The 23,394-nt window shown below is 46.7% G+C and overlaps 1 protein-coding gene and 1 long non-coding RNA gene across 2 annotated transcripts in view; one reads left to right on the top strand and one right to left on the bottom strand.

The window, feature by feature from the left end:
• Nucleotides 1-314: 314 nt before the first annotated feature.
• LOC139226244 (uncharacterized) lies at nucleotides 315-22,590 on the bottom strand. Its single transcript, XR_011587224.1, has 3 exons — nucleotides 22,496-22,590; nucleotides 684-848; nucleotides 315-377 (listed from the first exon to the last, which is right to left on the bottom strand). It is a non-coding gene; the product is annotated as an uncharacterized lncRNA (long non-coding RNA).
• A 402-nt stretch (nucleotides 22,591-22,992) lies between these two features.
• Nucleotides 22,993-23,394, top strand: part of pigl (phosphatidylinositol glycan anchor biosynthesis, class L) — a 56,494-nt gene continuing 56,092 nt past the window's right edge. Inside the window, exon 1 of the mRNA XM_070857983.1 lies at nucleotides 22,993-23,186. Within this exon, the coding sequence (XP_070714084.1) occupies nucleotides 22,993-23,186 (194 nt within the window). The remainder of the gene's footprint in view (nucleotides 23,187-23,394) is intronic.

The raw sequence follows: 23,394 nt of genomic DNA, 5'->3' as shown, positions 1-23,394 counted from the left end.
TTAGAGTTGTCGGCACATTTGATAATCTTACACTTGACTCCAGCACCCGAATAATTTACATCATTGAGAAACAAAGTTGGAAGGGCTTACTCCTACTGTACTCCACTTCATTCTCATCAATACATTCAGGGCTAAACTTTCCTTTCATTTTCGGCGATTTTCTTGGTGGTACAACTGTTTTTCCGCCCGATGAAAGTTTCCCCTTTTGTTTTACAATGGTATCACCCAAATCTGAAAATGCCCGCCAGGACCAAACCACCGGCATGCACCGCCGAGAAAATCACCAGGGCGTAAGTTTTGTCTCAACGGAAACCTGTCCAAATTGCCGAGGGGACCGCCCTGTGAAAGCTCCTCAAACACGGCGGTAGGTGTGTACTCTGCAAAGAAAGGTCAGTTAAAGGTCTTTTATTTTTTTTTTATTTTAAAACAGCAATTAGGTGTAAAAGTGTTTTGGGAATGTTTTGTAACTTTTTCTTTTTTTGTTAAAAAAGTGAATTTTTAAAAATGTTTCCCCCCTCCCTAGGCCCAACTGCAGCCTTGGACTAAATTTTTTTTAAACCATCCGTCTCACTTAGTTTCCCCTCAACCGCCGAGAATAATGGTGCAAGATCCATTTTCTCGCCGGGCGATTAGTTTTAATTAGTTTTGACTTAAAAATGGACATTTTCGCCAGCATTACTTACCAAACATTAGCTGTTTTTCTGGGCGGACAATCGGGCATTGAGGGGCTCTCAGGAAAGTCTTGCCCTTAGTATTGCTCCTTTAACCAACTTCAGATCCAGGCCCTAACTCTCCCCTACAGCTCCATGGCTTTCACCTTTTTCAGGCAGAACCCCATCAAAAGCTTTCTGAAAATCCAGGAAAATTGTATCATGGGGAATTTCACCTTAAATTTTATCTACAATGCTCTCAAAAGAAGTTAGAGATTTGTAAGATGTGATCCTCCCCCATCTAAATCAATGTTGGCTATATCTTCTCCAGGCTGCCCCTCAGAATGGTTCCCATTGCTTGGCCTGATATAGAAGTTAGGCTAACAGCCCAAAGTTGTCTTAATTAGGTTTATTTGTCTTTGTGAATAAAGGTATGCAGCCTGTTTCCAACGCTACCTCACCAGCGCCCAGTGTCTTTCTCATGATGATGGCCAGTGTCCCACAAATCTCCCCCTCCCTAGTCCCTCTAAACGTCCCTGGATATATACCATCAGGCCCAAAGTAGATGTATGTCTTCAGTTACTTTAAGTTCTTAGAATCACAGAAACTTACAGCACAGAAGGAGGCCATTCAGTCCATTGTGCCTGTGCTGACTCTTTGAAAGATCAGTCGTGATTGGTCCCACATCCCCGCTTTTTGTCCGTAACCCTGCAAGTTCCCCATCCCCCCGGTACCTGTACAACTCCCTTTTATTTATGGTTCCGCTCCTTTCCAGGTGGAGCGTTGCAGACATTTCTCCTCCTCTCCCCTATAGATCTTTTGCCAATGATTTTAAATCCATGACCTCTGGTTATTAACCCACTCACCAGAGGAAATTTTTTCTCGCTCTACTCCATCAAAACCTCTAATCATTGTGAAAAGCTCTATTTCCTGAAGTGTGGGGCCCAGAATGGGACACAATGCTCCAGCTGGGGCCTAACCAATGATTTATAAAGTTCTAGCATGATCTCTTTGCTTTTATATTCTAACCCTCTATTTATAAACCCAAGTAACCCAAATATGTTTTTAAACACTTTATCAACTTGCCCTGCCACCTTTAAGGATTTGTGCATACGGACACCAAGGTTTCATACATTACAACAGTGACTACACTTCAGTAAGTACTTCAATGGCTGTAAAGCGCTTTGGGGCGTCCGGTGGTCGTGAAAGGCGCTATATAAATGCAAGTATTTCTTCTTTCTTTCTCTAGTCGACAATTCTCAAAAAAGTGCCATTTATAGTATACTGTCTTTCCATTTTAGTCCTCCCAAAGGGCATCACTTCACTGCATTGAACTCCATCTGCCATTCTTCTCCCCATTTCACCATGTCATCCTGCCGTCTACAACTATCCTAATCACTATCTACTACGTTGTCAAGTTTTGTATCATCTGCAAACGTTATACGAACATAAGAAGTAGGAGCAGGAGTCGGCCATACGGCCCCTCGAGCCTGCTCCGCCATTCAATGAGGTCATGGCTGATCTTCGACCTCAACTCCACTTTCCTGCACTGTCCCCATATCCCTTGATTCCCTTAATATCCAAAAATCTATCGATTTCTGTCTTGAATATATTCAACGGCTGAGCCTCCACAGCCCTCTGGGGCAGAGAATTCCAAAGATTCACCACCCTCTAAGTGAAGAAGTTTCTCCTCATCTCAGTCCTTATCCTGAGACTGTGACCCCTGGTTCTAGACTCCCCAGCCCGGGGGAAACATCCTCCCTGCATCTACCCTGTCAAGCCCTGTAAGAATTTTGTGTTTGAATGAGATCACCTCTCATTCTTCTAAACTCACAAGAATATTGGCCTAGTCTGGAACTCCCTCCCTAAACCTCTCTGCCTCTCTATCTTTGTTTAAGATTCTTCTTAAAACCTACCTCTTTAAACAAGCTTTTGGTCATTTACCTTAATTTCTTCTTTTGTGGCTTGGTGTCAAATTTATCTGTTTTGTCGGCAACACTGTTGTGAAGCACCTTGGGACGTTTTACTATGTTAAAGGCGCTATATAAATAAAAGTTATTATTATTAGTCTCCTCAATCTCTCCTCATAGGACAATCCCCCCATCCCAGGAATCAGTCTGGGGAACCTTTGTTGCACTCCCTCTATGGCAAGTATATCCTTCCTTTGGTATGACCAAAACTGTACACAATACTCCAAGTGTGGGATCACCAGGGCCTTTATAATTGCAGTAAGACAACCTTACTCTTATACTCAAATCCTCTTGTAATAAAGACCAACATACTATTTGCTTTCTTAATTGCTTGCTGTACCTGCAGGTTAACTTTCAGTGATTGGTGTACAAGGACACCCAGGTCCCTCTGAACAACATTTCCCAATCTCTCACCATTTAAACAATACTCTGCTTTTCTATTTTTCCTACCAAAATGGATAACTTCACATTTCTCCACGTTATATTCCATTTGCCATGTTCTTGCCCATTCACTGAGTCTGTCTATATCCCCCTGCAGTCTCATTGCATCCTCCTCACAACCAGGGCAGGATTAAGGCTGTGAGGGGCCTACGGCTAATAGGAGGGAAGGGCCTATATATGTACTGGCACACATGTGAATAACCGAACAGTAAATAATGTTGTCATTCTGATGACGTTATGAGGGCAAATATTGCTAACTTGATAAAACGAGGGGATGGCAAAACCTAATCCTTACATAGTTACAAGAACTGCAAAATTTAAAATTTAGAAAGCCAAGCTAGAAAGTAATTTATGTAATCAGTTTTCCCCAAAGAAAGCAGTATTGCAATGACTATCTTGACTCAAAAACTACTGGACTGGAGAACACAGATCAGAATAACATAATATAGGAAAAGGAGAGCAGCGAAGGGTCACAAGGGCTTATCAAAGCTTCCCTCTCCCAAAAAACAAATGCATCATTCCAATATAGTCTTTCAGACTCAATTTGGAATATTCCTGTTTTACCCCTAGTAGTTTGTAGTAGGATATCGTGAGGTCTCCATGGGGGATATCGAGGGGTCTCCATGGGGGATATCGAGGGGTCTCCATGGGGGATATCGAGGGGTCTCCATGGGGGATATCGAGGGGTCTCCATGGGGGATATCGAGGGGTATCTATGAGGACATACATACTCTACTAAATACTTTTGACATTTGACTTTGACATCTACATTTCCACTCTCAAAAGATAAATGAAAATTCTTCACCCTTTCGTAAGCATCCACAATTATCAAAACTGATATTATTGATGCATTTATCCTATGAACAGCGTACATAACTCTCCAAGTGAATTTTTGGGGGATAGTTATACATGTTTCAAGATTGTCACAGAATTTTATACACACTTTGAGCTAAAATGACGCAATATTTTGCACCTCTGAAGATATAATTATGCAGTTCTATATGATATTGCTTAACCAACCATGTGACAAAGATTTAGGGTTAATGATATAAAAATTAGGGCCTAAAGTCGAAGGTCATATTAGCCTATGGGTTAATCCAGCCCTGCTCACAACTTACATTCCCAGCAAACTTGGATATATTACAATTGGTCTCCTCATCCAAATCATTGATATAAATTGTGAATAGCTGGGGCCCCAGCACTGATCCCTGTGGTACCCCACAACTTACCACCTGCCAACCTGAAAATGACCCGATTATTCTACTCTGTTTTTTGTCTGTTAGCAAATCCTCAATCCATGTTAGTATATTACCACCAATCCCATGAGCCTTAATTTTGTTTAATAACCTCTTGTGTGGCACCTCCTCTTTTAATCTTTACATCAAATGCTTCCTTTGTGAAGACAGATGCAAGTATACATTTAATACTTTAACCATATTCTCTTCCTCTACATGAAAGTTTTCCCTTTGGGTCCTTAATAGGTCCAACTTTTTCCCGAGCAAACCACATTACATTTTATATTTATAAAATGTTTCAGAGTTCAAGTTGTCTGGTAACTTTGCCACAAAGACAACAAAATCATCTAGGCTACTTGCTGTACTATAGTTCAATATCATATTGGTGCTATATTTTTCAGTGAATCCTTGTAGAAAATGTTCACTTCGTACTTTGACAATTTCCTCATCGGCCTCACCTCATCGTCAATGTTTGCCCTTGTTGATAAGAGGCTCCCGAGGTATGGGAAATGGTCCACGTTATCCAGGGTCGCGCCATGGATTTTGATGACTGGAGGGCAGTGCTGTGTGGTGGGGACAGGTTGGTGGAGGACCTTTGTCTTACAGTTGTTTAGTGTAAGGCCCATGCTTTCATACGCCTCAGTGAAGATGTTGACTATGACTTGGAGTTCAGCCTCTGTATGTGCACAAACACTGGCATCGTCCACATACTGTGGCTCGACAACAGAGGTTGGGGTGCTCTTGGATCTGGCCTGGAGATAGGTTCTCATTGGTTCTGTAGTTTAATTCCACTCCAGCGGGAAGCTTGTTGAGTGAGAGGTGGAGCATGGCAGCGAGGAAACATAGAAAATAGGTGCAGGAGTAGGCCATTCGGCCCTTCGAGCCTGCACCACCATTCAATATGATCATGGCTGATCATGCAACTTCAGTATCCCATTCCTGGTTTCTCTCCATACCCCTTGATCCCTTTCGCTGTAAGGGCCACATCTAACTTCCTTATTAGATTGAGAAGAGGGTTGGCGCGATGACGCAGCACTGTTTGACCCCAGTCCGGACGTGGATTTGGTCTGTAATGGATCTGTTGGTAAGGATCACGGCTTGCATGTCGTCATGGAGCAGGCGGAGGATGGTGACGAACTTTTGGGGGGCAGCCGAAACAGAGGAGGACGCTCCATAGACCCTCGCAGTTGACAGTGTCAAAGGCCTTTGTAAGGTCAAAGAAGGCCATGTACAAGGGTTGGTGCTGCTCCCTGCATTTTCCTTGCAGCTGTTGCACTGTAAAAATCATGTCCGTTGTAGCCCGTAGGGGACGAAATCTGCACTGTGACTCCGGGAGGAGCTCCTCAGCCACAGGGAGAAGACTTGGTTGAGGAGGACTCTAGCGACAACTTTCCCAGTGGCTGATAACAGGGAGATTCCTCTGTAGTTGCCGCAGTCGGACTTGTCCTCTTTTTTTAAAAAAAGATGGCCACGATCACTGCATCTCTGAGATCACCCGGCATGCTCTCCTCCCTCCAGATGAGAACGATGAAGTCATGCATTCGCGCCAACAGTGCCTCTCCGCCATACTTTAGTGCCTCAGCGGGGATTCTATCTGCTCCCGTAGCCTTGTTGTTCTTAAGCTGTCTTATGGGTTTTTCTACCTCGTGCAGGGCTGGGGTTTTACTGAGATGGTGGTGGGTAGCATGCTGTGGGATGGAGTCGAGAACACTCGAGTCAAAGGTAGAGTCTCGGCTGAGGAGATCCTTCCAGCAGGCCCTGACTGCCTCGGTGTCCTTGATAAGTGTTTCCCCGTTCTTGGCCAACAGTGGGGTGGGGCCTTGGGTGTTTGGGCCGTAGGTGACCTTAACTGCAGTGAAGAATCCTAGCACATCATGGCTGTCGGCCAGTTGCTGTATCTCCTGTGCTTTCTCCATCCACCATCTGTTCTTTAGGTCCCGGGTTTTTTGTTAGACCTCAGCCTTAAGCCGTCTGTAATGGTGCCTTGCTGCTCCCGAGGTGGGTTGTTGTTTAAGGCTCAGAAATGCCCTGCGCTTGTGATCTATTAGCTCTTGGATCTCCTGGTCATTCTCATCAAACCAATCCTGGTGTTTCCTGGTTGAGTGACCGAGCATCTCTTCGCAGGCCCTGGTTATGGAGGCCTGGAGGGCAGACCAAGCGCTGTGGGCATTTGGCGTCTCGGGGTCATCAAGGCACGCCAGGTTTGCAGCGAGGCGCTGACTGTATAGGGCTCTCTTAGCTGGGTCTGAGTGCCCCGGCACTGACTTTTTTGCGGCACTGCTTCTGCTGCCCTCGCCGCTTTGGGGCTATGTTGATGTCGATGATGGAACAGATTAGGCGGTGGTCCGTCCAGCAGTCATCAGCTCCTGTCATGGCGCGGGTGATGCGCACATCCTTGCGATCCCTGGCTCAGATGATGACAGTCGAGCAGGTGCCAGTGTTTGGAGCAAGGGTGTTGCTACGATGCCTTGTACTTGTCCCTCTGGCGGAACAAGGTGTTGGTGATGACAAGGTCGTGCTCTAGACATTTTGTCAGGAGTAGGGTACCGCTGGAGTTGGTTTTCCCTACCCCCTCTCTGCCGATCACGCCTTCCCAGAGGGCTGTGTCCTTGCCGACCCTGGCGTTGAAGTCACCGAGGAGGATCAATTTATCGAGTGTTGGGGCGTACGCACTGATGACTGTGGCGCATTGAATCTGGGATAGGGTGAGTTGAAGAATCATGAGACGTTCGCTAATCCCACAGGAGGAGTCTTTGAGGCGGTCAACCAGCTCATTTTTGATAGCGAAACCAACTTCGTGGAGGCGGCGTTCTTCCTCTGGTTTCCCTTTCCAGAAGAAGGTGTAACGTCCATCTTGTTCCTTGAACTGGCCTTCCCGTGCCCGCCGGGTCTCGCTTAGGGTGGCGATGTTGACATCGAAGCGTCTTAAGTTCCCGGGCAACTATGGCGATGCAGCGTTCTGGCCTGTCGCTGTTGGACTAAGTCCATGAGGGTCCTGGCATTCTAGGTCCCGAACTTCATGTTAAAGGAGTGGAAAATGCCTGTGCATGGGTTCTTTTAACATGGGGTGGCCGTTGCACACTGGCTACCACACAGGCTTAGCTGAGCAAGGTCTTGGTCCAGTGGCAAGGCCAGGCACTGCTGTATGAGCTTAGTTGCCTACGACGAGATGTTGGCTGCAAGCTTGGTGCTGAGTAGCGCCCTTTGTTGAAATGGTAGGTGATCTGAGGTTTGCCTGGGGGCAGGCATTGGGAAGGTCTGTGGTCCACTGGTGTTCAGAGTGGAAGGAGGTCAGGATGGTCACAGCCATTGTGCTCACCATGTGCTGGAGGAGAAGAGGGATGCACCAACCAGGTCGTCAGTGAAGGAGAGGCCCAGTCGCTGCTGGAGGAGAGGCCCAGTCGCTGCTGGAGGAGAGGCCCAGTCGCTGCTGGAGGAGAGGCCCAGTCGCTGCTGGAGGAGAGGCCCAGTCGCTGCTGGAGGAGAGGCCCAGTCGCTGCTGGAGGAGAGGCCCAGTCGCTGCTGGAGGAGAGGCCCAGTCGCTGCTGGAGGAGAGGCCCAGTCGCTGCTGGAGGAGAGGCCCAGTCGCTGCTGGAGGAGAGGCCCAGTCGCTGCTGGAGGAGAGGCCCAGTCGCTGCTGGAGGAGAGGAGGTCCAATCGCCGCTGGTGGAGCAGCTGAGTCAGCAACGTCCAGTGGGAGCGTGAGGTAGGCCCAAACTTGTGGTCGGAGGCTCACCGGGTGTCGTCGGGGATTGGGTGGAGCAGCTGAGTCAGCCATGGCCAATCGGGAGCGTGAGGAAAGCCTATGAGGAGAGTGGGGGAGAAGAGGTCCGAACGCCACTGAAAAGGAGAGGGGGAAGAGGCTCAGACGCTGCAGGAGGCGCGGTCGCCACTTGTTGGAGGATAGTCCTGTCGTCGCCGATGGGTGGAGGTTCGGAGGGAAGGTTTGCGTCTGAGGTAGGCCCAAATTTGTGGGATTTAGGATCTAGGGTTTTAGGGAAAGAAATGCACCCCCATTAAGGCTTATTAAGGCCAGGGGAAGTTTAAGCAGTGGGTGGGGGAAGATTGGGGGTAAAAAGGTGTTGAATGGCAAAGATAAGGTTGTTTGGCAGGGGAGCTCCCTCGGGAGCTGCCACCCCGGCGGCCATCTTGGATTCACGGCACTTATCAAACTCCCCTTTGAAAGCCGCGATTGAGTCTGCCTCCACCACCCTCTCAGGCCGTGCATTCCAGATCCTAACCACTCGCTGCATAAAAAAGTTTTTCCTCATGTCGCCTTTGGTTCTTCTGCGAAACGCCTTAAATGTGTGTCCTCTGGTTCTCGGCCCTTCCCCCAATGGGAAGTTTCTCTCTCTCTACTCTGTCCAGACCCAACCTGATTTTGAACACCTCGATCAAATCTCCTCGCAACCTTCTCTGCTCTAAGGAGAACAACCCCAGCTTCTCCAGTCTATCCACGTAACTGAAGTCCCTCATCCCTGGAACCATCCCTGTAAATTATTTCTGCACCCTCTCTAAGGCCTTCAAGTCCTTACGATAGGCAGTAGATTGCTGCCAATGGCTTTTCTTCAGCTGCATCCATGGTCAGCACAAACCAAAATTGTTCAGCTGAATATTAGCAGTATTGAAGCGCTGCTCTTTGGCACCTCTGAGCCTCTGGTTTCAAGTCCAACTCCTCAAGATGCTATCTTGAGTCAGGAAGTGCTTCTCATCCAAATGCTGAATTTTCCCCGTTCTATTGGAAAGTCCCTAATAATACTTATTAAAAATAAAAATTCTCCCCACTTTTCTCCAATGAATACAACAGAATTAACACGAGGGGATCTAGAAGGACAGCTGGGAATAACAGCTGATCCATCACTTTCAATATCCAGACAATGTGGCAAAAGAATCAAACAAGCTAATGGGCTGCTAGGTAATAGGCTTTGAGAGAGGAGATAAACTGGCTCTTTCACTGGAGCAAAGGAGGTTAAGAAGAAACCCGACAGTTTAAGAGAGAAAAGCTATTCCCACTGGTTGGTGACTTGGTAACAGAGGGCATAAATTTAGGATCATTGCCAAAAGAACAAAGGAAGAGGTTAGAGGATTGTTGTTTTTTTAATGCAAGGGATGTTATAGCATGGATTGCCCAACCAGAAACCGTGGCTGAAGCAAATCCATTGTAGCTTTTGAAAGGGAAGTCAATAAATAATTGAAAACAAAGAATGTAATAGTATAGGGAAAGGCAACAGAATGGGGCTAAGTGGTAGCTCTTTCACGATGGGGTGAATAGCCTCTTCCTGTTCTGTACAATTTGATGATTCAAGTTTTGTAGCCAAAACAGTAAAATACAATCAAACAGAAGTCTTGCTAGGACTTCACAATACACTGAAGAGATCCCAACAGTTTTTGGTTACGACACCAGGATATACATGTATTAGTTAGGCAGATGGCATGTGTGGGATTGATCAGTGTAGATAATTTCAGTGAAAGGGGGTGAGGTTAACCTACCATGTGCCAGCAACTGAACTGAAATGTGTATGGAGTTTTGCTACTATCATCTGAGTCTTCCCTAGCCAGATACTCATTTTCTCACAAGTTATCCATTTCTCTTTCACTGCTTTTCCTCCACCTCCTGACAAGATCTCTCAGCCACCAGAAGATTGAGACGTCACTTTTACCAGGGTCACTACACACATTAACCCGTTACCGGCAGTTTGCCTGCACCCACGAGTGTCCCCCATTAATCCACTTCACAGCCACGTCACATCATTGAGTTGGACCAATACCTCCAGATGGAAATGGCACAGATATCAATAACATGTACAACTAACAATCCCAGCCCAACCCTGACACAAGGTCTGTGTGTGCCATTCATACCGGTATGGGGTGGGAAGGATAAAGAACTGATATGAAGGAACCATGATTGCATTTCCAGCTGTATATAATGCTCTCATTTCCAATTCTACTTCATGTTCTAGGTAACCTGTCTCCAGCTGAGCTCCCAGTAAAAGGAAAATTATAACTTAAAGGCCAACAGACATTTGTTGTGGGCAATTGGCATTTATTGGTCCTGCTGACATCCTGCAACCTTCAGCCAGGCAACAGGTTTATACCCCAGACACGCCCAGCGTGCTCCAGTTTACAGTATGATCACAGATGCACAAAGGGAACTGACTCTCTGTTGTGATTAGAGTCCACTTCATTTCATTAAGTGCCTTGGGACGTTTTACTGCATTAAAGGCGCTATATGAATTCAAGTTCTTACATTTCAACAGTGACTACACTTCAAAAAGTACTTCATTGGCTGTAAAGCTTTTGGGACATCCTATGGTCATGAAATGTGCTATAGAATCATAGAAATTTACAGAAGGAGGCCATTTGGCCCATCGTGTCCGCACGGCCGACCAAGAGCTATCCAGCCGAATCCCACTTTCCAGCTCTTAGTCCGTAGCCTTGTAGGTTACGGCAATTCAAGTGCACATCCAAGTATTTTCAAAATGCTATCAGGGTTTCTGCCTCAACCACCCTTTCACCCGTGAGTTCCAGACCCCCACCACCCTCTGGGTGAAAACATTTCCCCTCAAATCCCCTCTAAACCTCCTAACAATTACTTTAAATCTATGTCCCCTGGTTGTTGACCCCTCTGCTGAGGGAAATAGGTCCTTCCTATCCACTTTATCCAGGCCCCTTGTAATTTTATACACCTCAATCAGGTCCCTTCGTCTCCTCTATTCCAAAGAAAACAAACCCAGCGCCTCCAAGCTTTCCTCACAGCTAAGATTCTTCAGTCCAGGCAACATCCTCGTAAATAATATGATCAGAACTGCACGCAGTACTCTAGCTGTGGCTTAGTGTTTTATATAGTTCAGGCATAACCTCCCTGCTCTTATATTCTATGATGCGGCTAATAAGGGCAAGTATCCCAAATGCCTTCTTAACAACCTTATCTACCTGGCCTGCTACCTTCAGGGATCTGTGGAATTGCACCTCAAGGTCCCTCTGTTCCTCTACACTTCTCAGTATCCTACCATTTATTGGGTATTCCCTCCCCAAATGCATTACCTCACACTTCTCCGGATTGAATTCCATTTGCCACTATTCTGCCCACCTGACCAGTTCATTGATATCTTCCTGCAGTCGACAGCTTTCTTCTTCATCATCAACCACAGCCAATTTTTGTATCATCTGCAAACTTCTTAATCATACCCCCTGCATTCAAGTCGAAATCATTAATATATATCACAAAAAAGCAAGGGACCCAGTACTGAAGCCTGCGGAACCCCACTGGAAACAGCCTTCCAGTCACAAAAACACCCATCAACCATTACCCTTTGCTTCCTGCCTCTGAGCTAATTTTTGATCCAACTTGCCACTTTGCCCTGGATCCCATGGGCTTTTACTTTCGTGACCAGTTTGCCATGTGGGACCTTATCAAAAGCATTGCTAAAATCCATATACACTACATCATACGCACTGCCCTCATCGACCCTCCTGGTTACCTCCTCAAAAAATTAAATCAAGTTAGTCAGACACGACCTTCCCTTGACAAATCCATGCTGACTGTCCTTGATTAATCCACGTCTTTCCAAATGAAGATTTATCCTGTTTTTCAGAATTTTTTCCAATAATTTTCCCACTTAGGCTGACTGGACTGTCATTACTCAGTCTATCCCTTTCTCCCTTTTTAAACAACGGTACAACCTTAGCAGTCCTCCGGCACCACACCTGTAGCCAGAGAGGATGGGAAAATGATGGTCAAAGCTTCTGCTATTTCCTCTCTTGCTTCTCTTAACAGACTGGGATACATTTAATCCGGGCCTGGGGAGTTATCCATTTTCAAAGCTACTAAATCCCTTAATACTTCCTCTCTGTTTACTTCATCTAATATTTCACACTCCTACTCCCTGATCGTCCCTCTCTTTTGTGAAAACAGATGCAAAGTATTAATTAAGAACCATATCCATGTCTTCCGCCTCCACACACAGATTACCTTTATGGCCTGCAATAGGCCCTACTCTTTCTTTAGCTATCCTCTTGCTCTTAATGTATTTATAAAACATCTTTGGGTTTTCCTTGATTTTACTTGCCAATATTTTTTCATGTCGTCTCTTTGCTTTCCTAATTTGCTTTTTAATTGCACCCCTGAACCTTCTGTACTCCTCTCGGGTTTCTGCAGTATTGAGCCCTCGGTATCTGCCATAAGCCTCTCTTTTTTTCTTTATCCTACTCTGTATGCCCCTTGACATCCAGAGGGCTCTAGATTTGTCCCACCCTTTTTCTTTAAGGGAACATACTTGCTCTGAATCCTCACTATCTCCTCCTTGAATGCCTCCAACTGCTCCGACACTGATTTACCTTCAAGTAGCTGTTTCTAGTCCACTTTGGCTAAATCACATAGCTTAGTAAATAACATAAGAACATAAGAAATAGGAGCAGGAGTTGGCCATTCGGCCACTCGAGCCTGCTCCGCCATTCAATAAGATCATGGCCTCAACTCCACTTTCTTGCCTGTTCCCCTTGACTCCCCTATAGTTCCAAAATCTGTCTATCTCCACCTTGAATATATTCAATGACCTAGCTCCCACAGCTCTCTGGGGTAAAGCACTCCAAAGATATACGACCCTCAGAGAAGAAATTCCTCCTCATCTCCGTCTTAAATGGGCGACCCCTTATTCTGAAACTATGGCCCCTAGTGACACCCCCACGAGAGCAAACATCCTCACAGCATCTACCCTGTCAAACCCCCTCAGAATCTTGTATGTTTCAATAAGATCACCTCTCATTCTTCTAAACTCCAATGATTATAGGCCCAACCTGCTCAACCTTTCCTCATAAGACAACCCCTTCATCTCCGGAATCAACCTAGTGAACTTTCTCTGAACTGCCTCCAATGCAAGTATATCCCTCCTTAAATAAAGAGACCAAAATTGTACGCAGTACTCCAGGTGTGGTCTCACCAACAGTTATAGCAAGACTTCCCTACTTTTATACTCCATCCCCCTTGCAATAAAGGCCAACATTCCAATGGCCTTCCTAATTACTTGCTCTACCTGCATACTAACTTTTTGTGTTTCATGTACAAGGACACCCAGATCCTTCTGTACCGCAGCATTCTGTAGTCTCTCTATTTAAATAATATTTTGCGTTTCTATTCTTATCAAAGTGGGTAACCTCACATTTTCCCACATACTCTATCTGTCAATGATTTGCTCACTCAAACTATCTATATCCCTTTGAAGACTCTTTGTATCCTCCTCACAATTTGCTTTCCCACCCATCTTTGTATCATCAGCAAATTTGGCTACAGTACACTCGGGTCCCTTCATCCAAGTCATTAATATAGATTGGCTTTTCCCCAGTTGAGAACATTTATTCCTAGTCTATCTTTTGTCTTTTTCCATAACTACCCTAAATCTAATTGAATTATGATCACTAGCACCAAAATGCTCTCCCGATAACCCTTCATTCCCTAAAACTAAGTCCAGAACCCTCCCTTGTTGTGCTTGCTATGTACTGGCTATAAAAGTTTTCCTGAATGTATTTTAAGAATTCTGATCCCTCTATACCTTGCACACTAATTTTATCCCAGTTAATATTAGGGTAGTTGAAATCCCCCATTACTGGCGGATTGCCTTTGCACTTCTCAGTAATTTGCCCGCATATTTGCTCTTCTATCTCCCTCTGACTGTTTGGGAGTCTGTAGTACACTCCCAGCAGTGTGATCGCCCCTTTTTTGTTTTTCTTTCTTTGTTGTTGTTCATTTGGATACAGCATAGTTACAGATATCAGCACCAGGAGCCAGGACTAATGAGGCAGTAGATCTACAGAACATTTGGAATTTAAAAGAACGGCTCTCCAGGATATAGGCAACATTCTGCCACAGCACAGTGAAGGAGCTTTCACATTCTCAGGCTCTAATAAGCCAAGTTCCTTTAACCCAACATTATAAAGCCGCTAAACGTAGGCCTACCATTGAGATAAGGCTTTAGTTATGTCAATGCGGGGAACTGGGCTGCACATCTGGGGGCCGAAATTGCCCTCAGCAGGAAATTGGGGAGGGCACTTCGATTTATCCGGAAATTTACCACCAGAGTCAGAGGGAAGAGATGGAAAATTCAGCTCTTTTTCTCTGACGCTTTGGGGCGCTGTTTGTGGCAATGTAGGGGCGGGTGATGACGCCAGCACAACACTCCACAACATGCCTCCCCTTCACTTAAAGGGGAGGTACGCTGCAAGGCCAACGTGGAGCCCACTGGGCCACCAAGTGAGGATGCCGTGCTGCCTGTTGGCGGCCCAGCCGAACCAGCGGCCACCACTGGCGGGCCGACTCATGAGTTGGCCGACAATTAAAACAAAATGGCAGCCATGGCGGAGCACTCTCATCTTTAAGGGTGACCACACCGCCCAGCTGTCAGCTTCCCTCCGTGTGAAGCTGTCGGGGGCACCGACCAGCGGTGGCCGCGCTCCTGCGGGAAAGGGGTCGCCACACTGGGCGGAAACCCGTACCCGCCGTCCCCAGCACGGGGGGAATTGTGGATAGATTAGCCCCACCGCCTGCCCATCGGGGGGGGGGGGGGGAGAGGCCTTACTGCCCAGTTACGTAACGGGCCTTAAAGGGGGCAATTTCCCTCCCTTGCTGTCTGTTGACTTCTATATAAACCCAAAGTCTTATCGCCCCCCTCTCCTGAACTATGACGCAGTTCAAGCAAGGAGATAAGATCAGCTTTAGAAAGAACTGTGTGCTGTCAAATGTGTTAGCATTCTACCAAACTACTTCTAACACCTCTCCTCACAGAATCACACAGTACCTATCTCACCAGATTGACTGCAGACTCTGTTTCACAAACCAATCACAAGATGATACCTGCATCATCAGACAAGGCACAACACTTGGTGGCTGCCTCACTAAAATGGCCACACCACCCCTCACCAGCCTGGCCACATTTCTCTTCCTCGATATTAAAAGACAAATCAAGTAAGTTCACTTCAAAAAATTAAAGATGTGACAATTTCAATATATAATCAGTCAACAGAATCTTGATTATCAACTGCTTACACACATTAAAAGCTTGTCTGACTACAGCACGATATATATTATCCAGTTTAAGGGAACTGCCTTTGCACCTCAGAACTCCTATGTGACATGGACTGGCGAGAAGTCTTCGTCTGCTGGAGCTCTACTGCATCACTTCCATTTACAGAGACATGTAGCCATCTTGCCCTATGAGCCACGTATCCCAGTATCTAATTAATGTGGCCAGAAATCAGTAAGAACATAAGAAATAGGAACAGGAGTAGGCCCTCGAGCCTGCTCCGCCATTTAATAAGATCATGGCTGATCTCATCATGGACTCAGCTCCACTTCCCCGCCCACTCCCCATAACCCCTTATTGTTCAAGAAACTGTCTATTTCTGTCTTAAATTTATTCAATGACCCAGCTGCCACAGCTCTCTGATTTACAACCCTCAGAAGAAATTTATCCTCATCTGTTTTAAATGGGCGGCCCCTTATTCTAAGACCATGCCCCCTAGTTCTAGTCTCCCCCATCAGTGGAAACATCCTCTCTGCATCCACCTTGTCAAGGCCCCTCATAATCTTATACGTTTCGATAAGATCACCTCTCATTCTTCGGAATTCCAATGAGCAGAGGCCCAACCTACTCAACCTTTCCTCATAAGTCAATCTCCTCATCTCTGGAATCAACCGAGTGAACTTTCTCTGAACTGCCTCCAAAGCAAGTATATCCTTTTGTAAATATGGAAACCAAAACTACGCAGTATTCCAGATGTGGCCTCACCAATACCCTGTATAACTGGAGCAAGACTTCCCTGCTTTTATACTCCATCCCCTTTGCAATAAAGGCCAAGATACCATTGGCCTTCCTGATCACTTGCTGTACCTGCATACTTGTGTTTCATGCACAAGTACCCCCAGGTCCCGCTGTACTGTGGCATTTCACAATCTTTCTCCATTTAAATAATAACTTGCTCTTCGATTTTTTTTCTGCCAAAGTGCATGACCTCACACTTTCCAACATTATACTCCATCTGTCAAATTTTTGCCCACTCACTTAGCCTGTCTATGTCCTTTTGCAGATTGTGTGTGTCCTCCTCACACATTGCTTTTCCTCCTATCTTTGTATCGTCAGCAAACTTGGCTACTTTACACTCAGTCCCTTCTTCCAAGTCGTTAATATAGATTGTAAATAGTTGGGGTCCCAGCACTGATCCCTGCGGCACCCCACTAGTTACTGTTTGCTAACCAAAGAATGAACCATTTATCCCGACTCTCTGTTTTCTGTTTATTAGCCAATCCTCTATCCATGCTAATATATTACCTCCAACCCCATGAATTTTTATCTTGTGCAGTAACCTTTTATGTGGCACCTTGTCAAATGCCTTCTGGAAGTCCAAATACACCACATCCACTGGTTCCCCTTTATCCACCCTGCCCGTTACATCCTCAAAGAACTCCAACAAATTTATCAAACATGACTTCTCCTTCATAAATCCATGCTGACTCTGCCTGACCGAATTATGCTTTTCCAAATGTCCTGCTACTGCTTCTTTAATAATGGACTCCGCCATTTTCCCAACCACAGATGTTAGGCTAACTGGTCTATAGTGTCCTGCTTTTTGTCTGCCTCCTTTTTTAAATAGGGGCGTTACATTTGCAGTTTTCCAATCTGCTGGGACCTCCCCAGAATCCAGGGAATTTTGGTAAATTACAACCGATGCATCCACAATCCCTGCCGCTACTTCTCTTAAGACCCAAAAATGCAAACCATCAGGTCCAGGGGATTTATCTGTCTTTAGTCCCATTATCTTACTGAGTACCACCTCCTTAGTAAGTGAAGTCAATCTGAGCAGAAGGAAAACATGCTACCTGGCACTCCAAGTGAATTCAGGAATCTCACCTGAAAGCATTCTAATGGTTTGTGATAACATAGAAACATAGAAAATAAGTGCAGGAGTAGGCCATTCGGCACTTCGAGCCTGCACCACCATTCAATAATATCATGGCTGATCATTCACCTCAGTACCCCTTTCCTGCTTTCTCTCCATACCCCTTGATCCCTTTAGCTGTAAGGGCCATATCTAACTCCCTCTTCAATATATCCAATGAACTGGCATCAATAACTCTCTGCGGCAGGGAATTCCACAGGTTAACAACTCTCTGAGTGAAGAAGTTTCTCCTCATCTCAGTCCTAAATGGCTTACCCCTTATCCTTAGACTGTGTCCTCTTGTTCTGGACTTCCCCAACATCGGGAACATTCTTCCTGCATCGAACCTGTCCAGTCCCTTCAGAATTTTATATGTTTCTATGAGATCCCCTCATCCTTCTAAACTCCAGTGAATACAGGCCCGTCGATCCAGTCTCTCCTCATATGTCAGTCCTGCCATCCCAGGAATCAGTCTGGTGAATCTTCGCTGCACTCCCTCAATAGCAAGAACATTCTTCCTCAGATTAGGAGACCAAAACTGAACACAATATTCCAGTTGAGGCCTCACTAAGGCCCTGTACAACTGCAGTAAGACCTCCCTGCTCCTATACTCAAATCCCCTCGCTATGAAGGCCAACATACCATTTGCCTTCTTCACCCCCTGCTGTATCTGCATGCCAACTTTCAATGACTAATGTGCCATGACACCCAGGTCTCGTTGCACCTTCCCTTTTCCTAATCTGCCTCCATTCAGATAATATTCTGCCTTCCTGTTTTTGCCCCCAAAGTGGATAACCTCACATTTATCCACATTATACTGCATCTGCCATGCATTTGCCCACTCACCTAACCTGTCCAAGTCACCCTGCAGCCTCTTAGCATCCTCCTCGCAGCTCACACCACCACCCTGCTTAAACACATAAGAATTAGGAGCAGGAATAGGCCATTCGGCCCCTCGAGCCTGCTCCGTCATTCAATAAGATCATGGTGATCTTCGAACTCCACCTTCCTGCTCGATCCCCATATGCCTGGATATCTAAACAAATGAGAAAACAATAATTTGACACAGCGCTAAGCGATCATCCCATTCTACAATTAGGAAATGTGAGTTAAAACTGACCTAATTCAATATATTGTGCATATCTTCTGTCAATAGTTGCATATCTTCTGCCAATAGTCCACATCAAGCATGCTGTAGGACAAGAGCAGCAATATCCCGGGAACAACAACACATCCAAGTTCTCGGCCAATCGCACACCATCCTGACGCACAAGTATGATTGCTCTGTCACTGGGTCAACATCCTGAAATCTCCCACCAAACATCATTGTGGGAGCACCATCATCACAAACACTGCAGCAGTTCAAGGCCCATCTTCTCAGGGCAACTGGGATGAGCAATAAATATGACCTTACCAACAACAATCACATCTAGAGAATAAAGTAAACTATATCCATATCTGGGAAGCCTCTTAAAGCACCTTTCTCATCAACTCATCACTTCTCTGAATTTACTGCCCTCCTGTCCTCCCTAAACCTCTCCCTCAATATAAACTCTCCTCGTTATATTCATAGCCACCTCCTCAACCTTAACAGCTCCTGTGGCCTCGTTACTGCCTTGGTCTCAATGACAAACAAGACCATCTCCTACAACTGCCTGGTAAAATCTCCCTTATCCATTCCAACCCCACTGCTACACCTTCCCTGAAAAAAAATCCCCGGTGATCACTTACAACTTTCAAACTTCTAAGCGCCAAGCCTATGGTCCTCCATTTACTATGAAATTTCTACAACCGTCGAGCTGCTCAACCACCTCCACTTTTGATGCCCTTATCCCAAGCAAAATCTTTACTCTCTCCCGTGCCGAATGTTGCCCCTGGATTTCTTTGTCACTAAGAACGAGACTATCTGTCCAGCTGCCTCCGCTACTTCCCCCTCTCCCATTACCCACCAAGCCAAACCTCCTCCCAGGCTGTTGCTCTTTCTCTAGTTTCTCCCCTATCTCCCCACCTGCCGTCTCCAAATACATCTTGTTATTGCACCCAATTCTTGCTTCCGTGACCTCATTCTAACTAAACAGCTGACCACGCAACTGCTCTTCCTGGCTGCCATGCTAGCCGGCATTATAAATGTTTCCCTGTCCCCGCGTACTGTCCTGTAACCTTTGAAAACTGTTGCCATCGCCTCCTTCCAAAAAAACAATCTATGTCCGAGTCTCCCAACACCCTTTCCTGTCCCAAGTCCTTGTACATATCGTTGCCTCCCAAATCCAACTTTTCCTGCAATCGCTCCAGTCAGATTTCCATCCATGCCACGGGACCAAAACAGCCCAAACCAAGGTCACAAATAATATCTCCCGTCACTGTGATGCATTATCTCTCCACCACTTCACTGCAGCCTTTGGCAGAGCCGATCATACCATGCTCCTTCAACATCTCTCCTCCATTCAAGCTTGGTGGAACTACCCGCACTTAGCTCCACTATTAATTGTCCTTTCGGAGCTAATGTCATCAGCAATGGCTTTGCTTTCTATCCCTGCACCGTCACTTCCGGAGATCCCAAGGATCTATGTTTTGACCCTTCCTTTTCCACATCTACATGTTGCCCCTTAGTGACATCATCTGCAGATATGGAGTCAAGTTCAGCATGTATGTTATGGACAGCCAGCTCTCCCTCTCTATCACCTCGCACAATCCCTTCAACAACAACTTGCATTTATATAGCACCTTTAACGTAGTAAATCGTGCCAAGGCACCTCACTGGAGTTATAAGAGATACAAAATTTGACACCAAGCCACATAAGGAGAAATCAGGGGAAGTGACCAAAGCTGGGTCAAAGAGGTAGGTTTTAAGAAGCATGTTGAAGGAGTAAAGACAGATAGAGTAGCAGAGAGGTTTAGGGGAGAAATTCCAGAGCTTGGTGCCCAAGCAACAGAAGGCACAGCCGCCAATGGTTGAGCGATTATAATCAGGGATGTTCAAGAGGGCAGAATTAGAGGAGCGCAGATATCTCGGGGGGGTTGTGGGGCTAGAGGAGATTACAGAGATAGGGAGGGACGAAATCATGGAGGGATTTGAAATCAAGGATGTGAATTTTGAAATCGAGGCGTTGCTTAACCGGGAGCCAATGCAGGTCAGTGAGCACAGGGGGTGATGGGTGAGCGGGACTTGGTGCGAGTTAGAACACAGGACAGCCGAGTTTTGGATCACCTCTAGTTTACGTAGGGTAGAATGTGGGAGGCCAATCAAGAGTGCGTTAGAATAGTCAAGTCTAGAGGTAACAAAGGCATGGATGAGGCTCCAGCAACGGATGAGCTGAGGCAAGGGCAGAGACGGGCAATGTTACGGAGGTGGAAATAGGTGGTCTTAGTTATAAGAACATAAGAAATAGGAGTAAGCCATACGGTCTCTCGAGCCTGCTCCACCATTTAATACGATCATGGCTTGTCCGATCAAGGACCCAGGTCCACTTCCCTGCCTGCTCCCCATAACCTCCTATCAGTTAAGAAACTGTCTATCTCTGTCTTAAATCCATTCAATGTCCCACCTTCCACAGCTCTCTGGGGCAGCGAATTCCACAGATTTACAATCCTCAGAGAATAAATTTCTCCTCATCTCAGTTTTAAATGGGCGGCCCCTTATTCTAAGATTATGCCCCCTAGTTCTAGTCTCCCCTATCAGTGGAAACATCCTCTCTGCATCCACCTTGTCAAGCCCCCTCATAATCTTATACGTTTAAGATCACCTCTCATTCATCTGAATTCCAATGAGTAGAGGCCCAACCTACTCAACCTTTCCTCATAAGTCAACCCCTTTATCTCCAGAATCAACCAAGTGAACCTTCTGTGAACTGCCTCCAAAGCAAGTATATCCTTTCTTAAATATGGAAACCAAAACTGTACGCAGTATTCCAGGTGTGGCCTCACCAATACCCTGTATAACTGTAGCAAGGCTTCCTTGAACGCTCATTTCAAAGTCAAATATGACAACAAGGTTGCAAACAGTCTGGTTCAGCCTCAGACAGAAGTTGGGGAGAGGGGTGGAGTCAGTGGCTAGGGAACTGAGTTCGTGGCGGGGACCGAAAACAATGGCTTCGGTCTTCCCAATATTCAACTGGAGAAAATTTCTGCTAATCCAGAACTGGATGTCGGACAAGCAGTCTGACAATTTAGAGACCATGGAGGGGTCGAGAGAAGTGGTGGTGAGGTAGCGCTGGGTGTCATCAGCGTACATGTGGAAATTGACGCTGTGTTTTCAGATGATGTCACTGCCTTTGTGTTGTGACACTGCTTGAACATTATCCAATCTTTGGTGAAGTGCAATTTCCTCCAGCTAAACACTGGGAAGATCCCAAAACCATTCCTCCAACCTGTCACAAACTCTGTACTCAGACCTATTTCACCACTCTCCTTGGCCACTGTCTTAGGTTATGTCAGGCTGCTTGCAACTTCTTCATCCCATTCAATGCTGAGCTGAACGTCAATCCCATATCTTCTAAATCACAAAGAGTGCCTTCCACCTCCATAATTTCACCCATCTACTACTGAAACCCTCATCAATGCTTTTGTCACATCCACACTCAGCTATATCAATTTTCCTGGTCGGCCTCCCATCCTCCACAAACCAACTGATCTGAAACTCTACTGCCATCATCCTATCCTGCACCAAGTCTCACTCACCTGTCCTTGTTGACCTACATTGGCTCGCAGTCCCCCAATACCTGCAATTTAAAATTCTTATCCGTATGTTACAATGATTGCCCTTCCCCATCTCTGTAACTTCCTCCAACCCCCTAAATTTTCAATCCATCCAACGCTGGCGTAATATGCACCCTCCCTAAGCCCACCATTGGTGGACTCCCTGCAGCAGCTGGATCCCCACATCCGAATCCCTCCCTAAACTGCTTCTTTAAGACCTTCCTTAAAACCCACTTCTTTGTCCACTCTATTATCTCGTTCTCGGCATCCATTTTTTTGAATTACATCTTGGGACAGTTTTCTACGTTAAATATAAATGCACGTTATTGCACAATTCTTGTGTCTCATCCGCGCGATTATCCTCGGCTATCCGATCAGCTGCCCTCTATTTCCTCCTAAAAGCCAAGAATCTTATTCTTTCTTACTATTAGAATCCTGATCAACAACATTGTCTCCTCTGCCAACTCTTCCACCAGACCTCACATTGTGATTGATTAGATCCACATCTTCCCCCAGTCTTCCTTCCCTCCCTCCCTCCAACAATCAATGGCCCCTGAAAACCTCAGCTTACTCTCACCTCATAATTACTTCTCGTTTCATCTCCCTCCTGTGCGGCACTATGGCCTTTCTCAGGGTGTCTGAGTAAAGCAAAGATATTGGGATGCAGGTGGGACTCTGGTTAAACCAACAGCTGAATGTAAACAATAAGTTTGTGTGATATTAGTGGAGCAGCAGTGATTATAACAGAAAGCAGTGGGTTACTATCAACAAAGCTCCAGTCATTATTCCAAACACAATTTGTACAAATTCACAACTGACAGAGCGCGTTAACAGCACCTTCCCTTTCTTGCCCCCGATGACCAGCACCAGCCCAGGCAGGACAACACACTGCCGATTCCCAGGCCAGTGTCCAGCGGCCGGCCAGTGTCCGGATTGCCCTCACTGAGGCCTGTGCACCGGCTGCCATTAACCCTGGGGGGGCCTCGGCCCGCAGCCTCGCCTGCCCCCCCCAAGGCCCGGCCCTGCCCTGCGCCCCCCTGATCCCCCACACCACATCCCACGCTGGCCCCGGGGATGTTGCACTCACCGGCCGGGGTGCTCGGCCACTGCCCGGCCTCCGAGGCCCCGGGCTCCGCTCAGTCAGTGCGGGCCGAGCGCGCTCTAACCCCGGGCCGCCATCTTGCGCTAGGCGCCGGTCAGGGCCCGGCACGGGCCGCCGCTCCTTGTCCGGGGCCTCCTGCCGCTGCCGCTGCCGCAGCCGCCCTGGGGTAGGGGTCGCTGCCCGTGTGCCGAGAGCCGAGTGCCGCCGGCCGCCGCTCCCGCTCCCGCTCCCGCTTGGCCGTCCGACCGTGACGCGATTCCGGCTCGGCGGGAGCTCTGCGCCTGCGCGGGACCCGCAGCTCCCGGCGGCGAGGCGGTGGGAGTGGGAGGGAGGGGGGGGGAAGTGGGAGGGGGGGGGGAAGTGGGAGGGGGGGG

The sequence above is a fragment of the Pristiophorus japonicus genome, chromosome 16 (assembly GCF_044704955.1).
Source record: "Pristiophorus japonicus isolate sPriJap1 chromosome 16, sPriJap1.hap1, whole genome shotgun sequence".
NCBI classification, from domain to species: domain Eukaryota; kingdom Metazoa; phylum Chordata; class Chondrichthyes; family Pristiophoridae; genus Pristiophorus; species Pristiophorus japonicus.
This window is presented reverse-complemented; position numbering and strand designations above follow the sequence as displayed.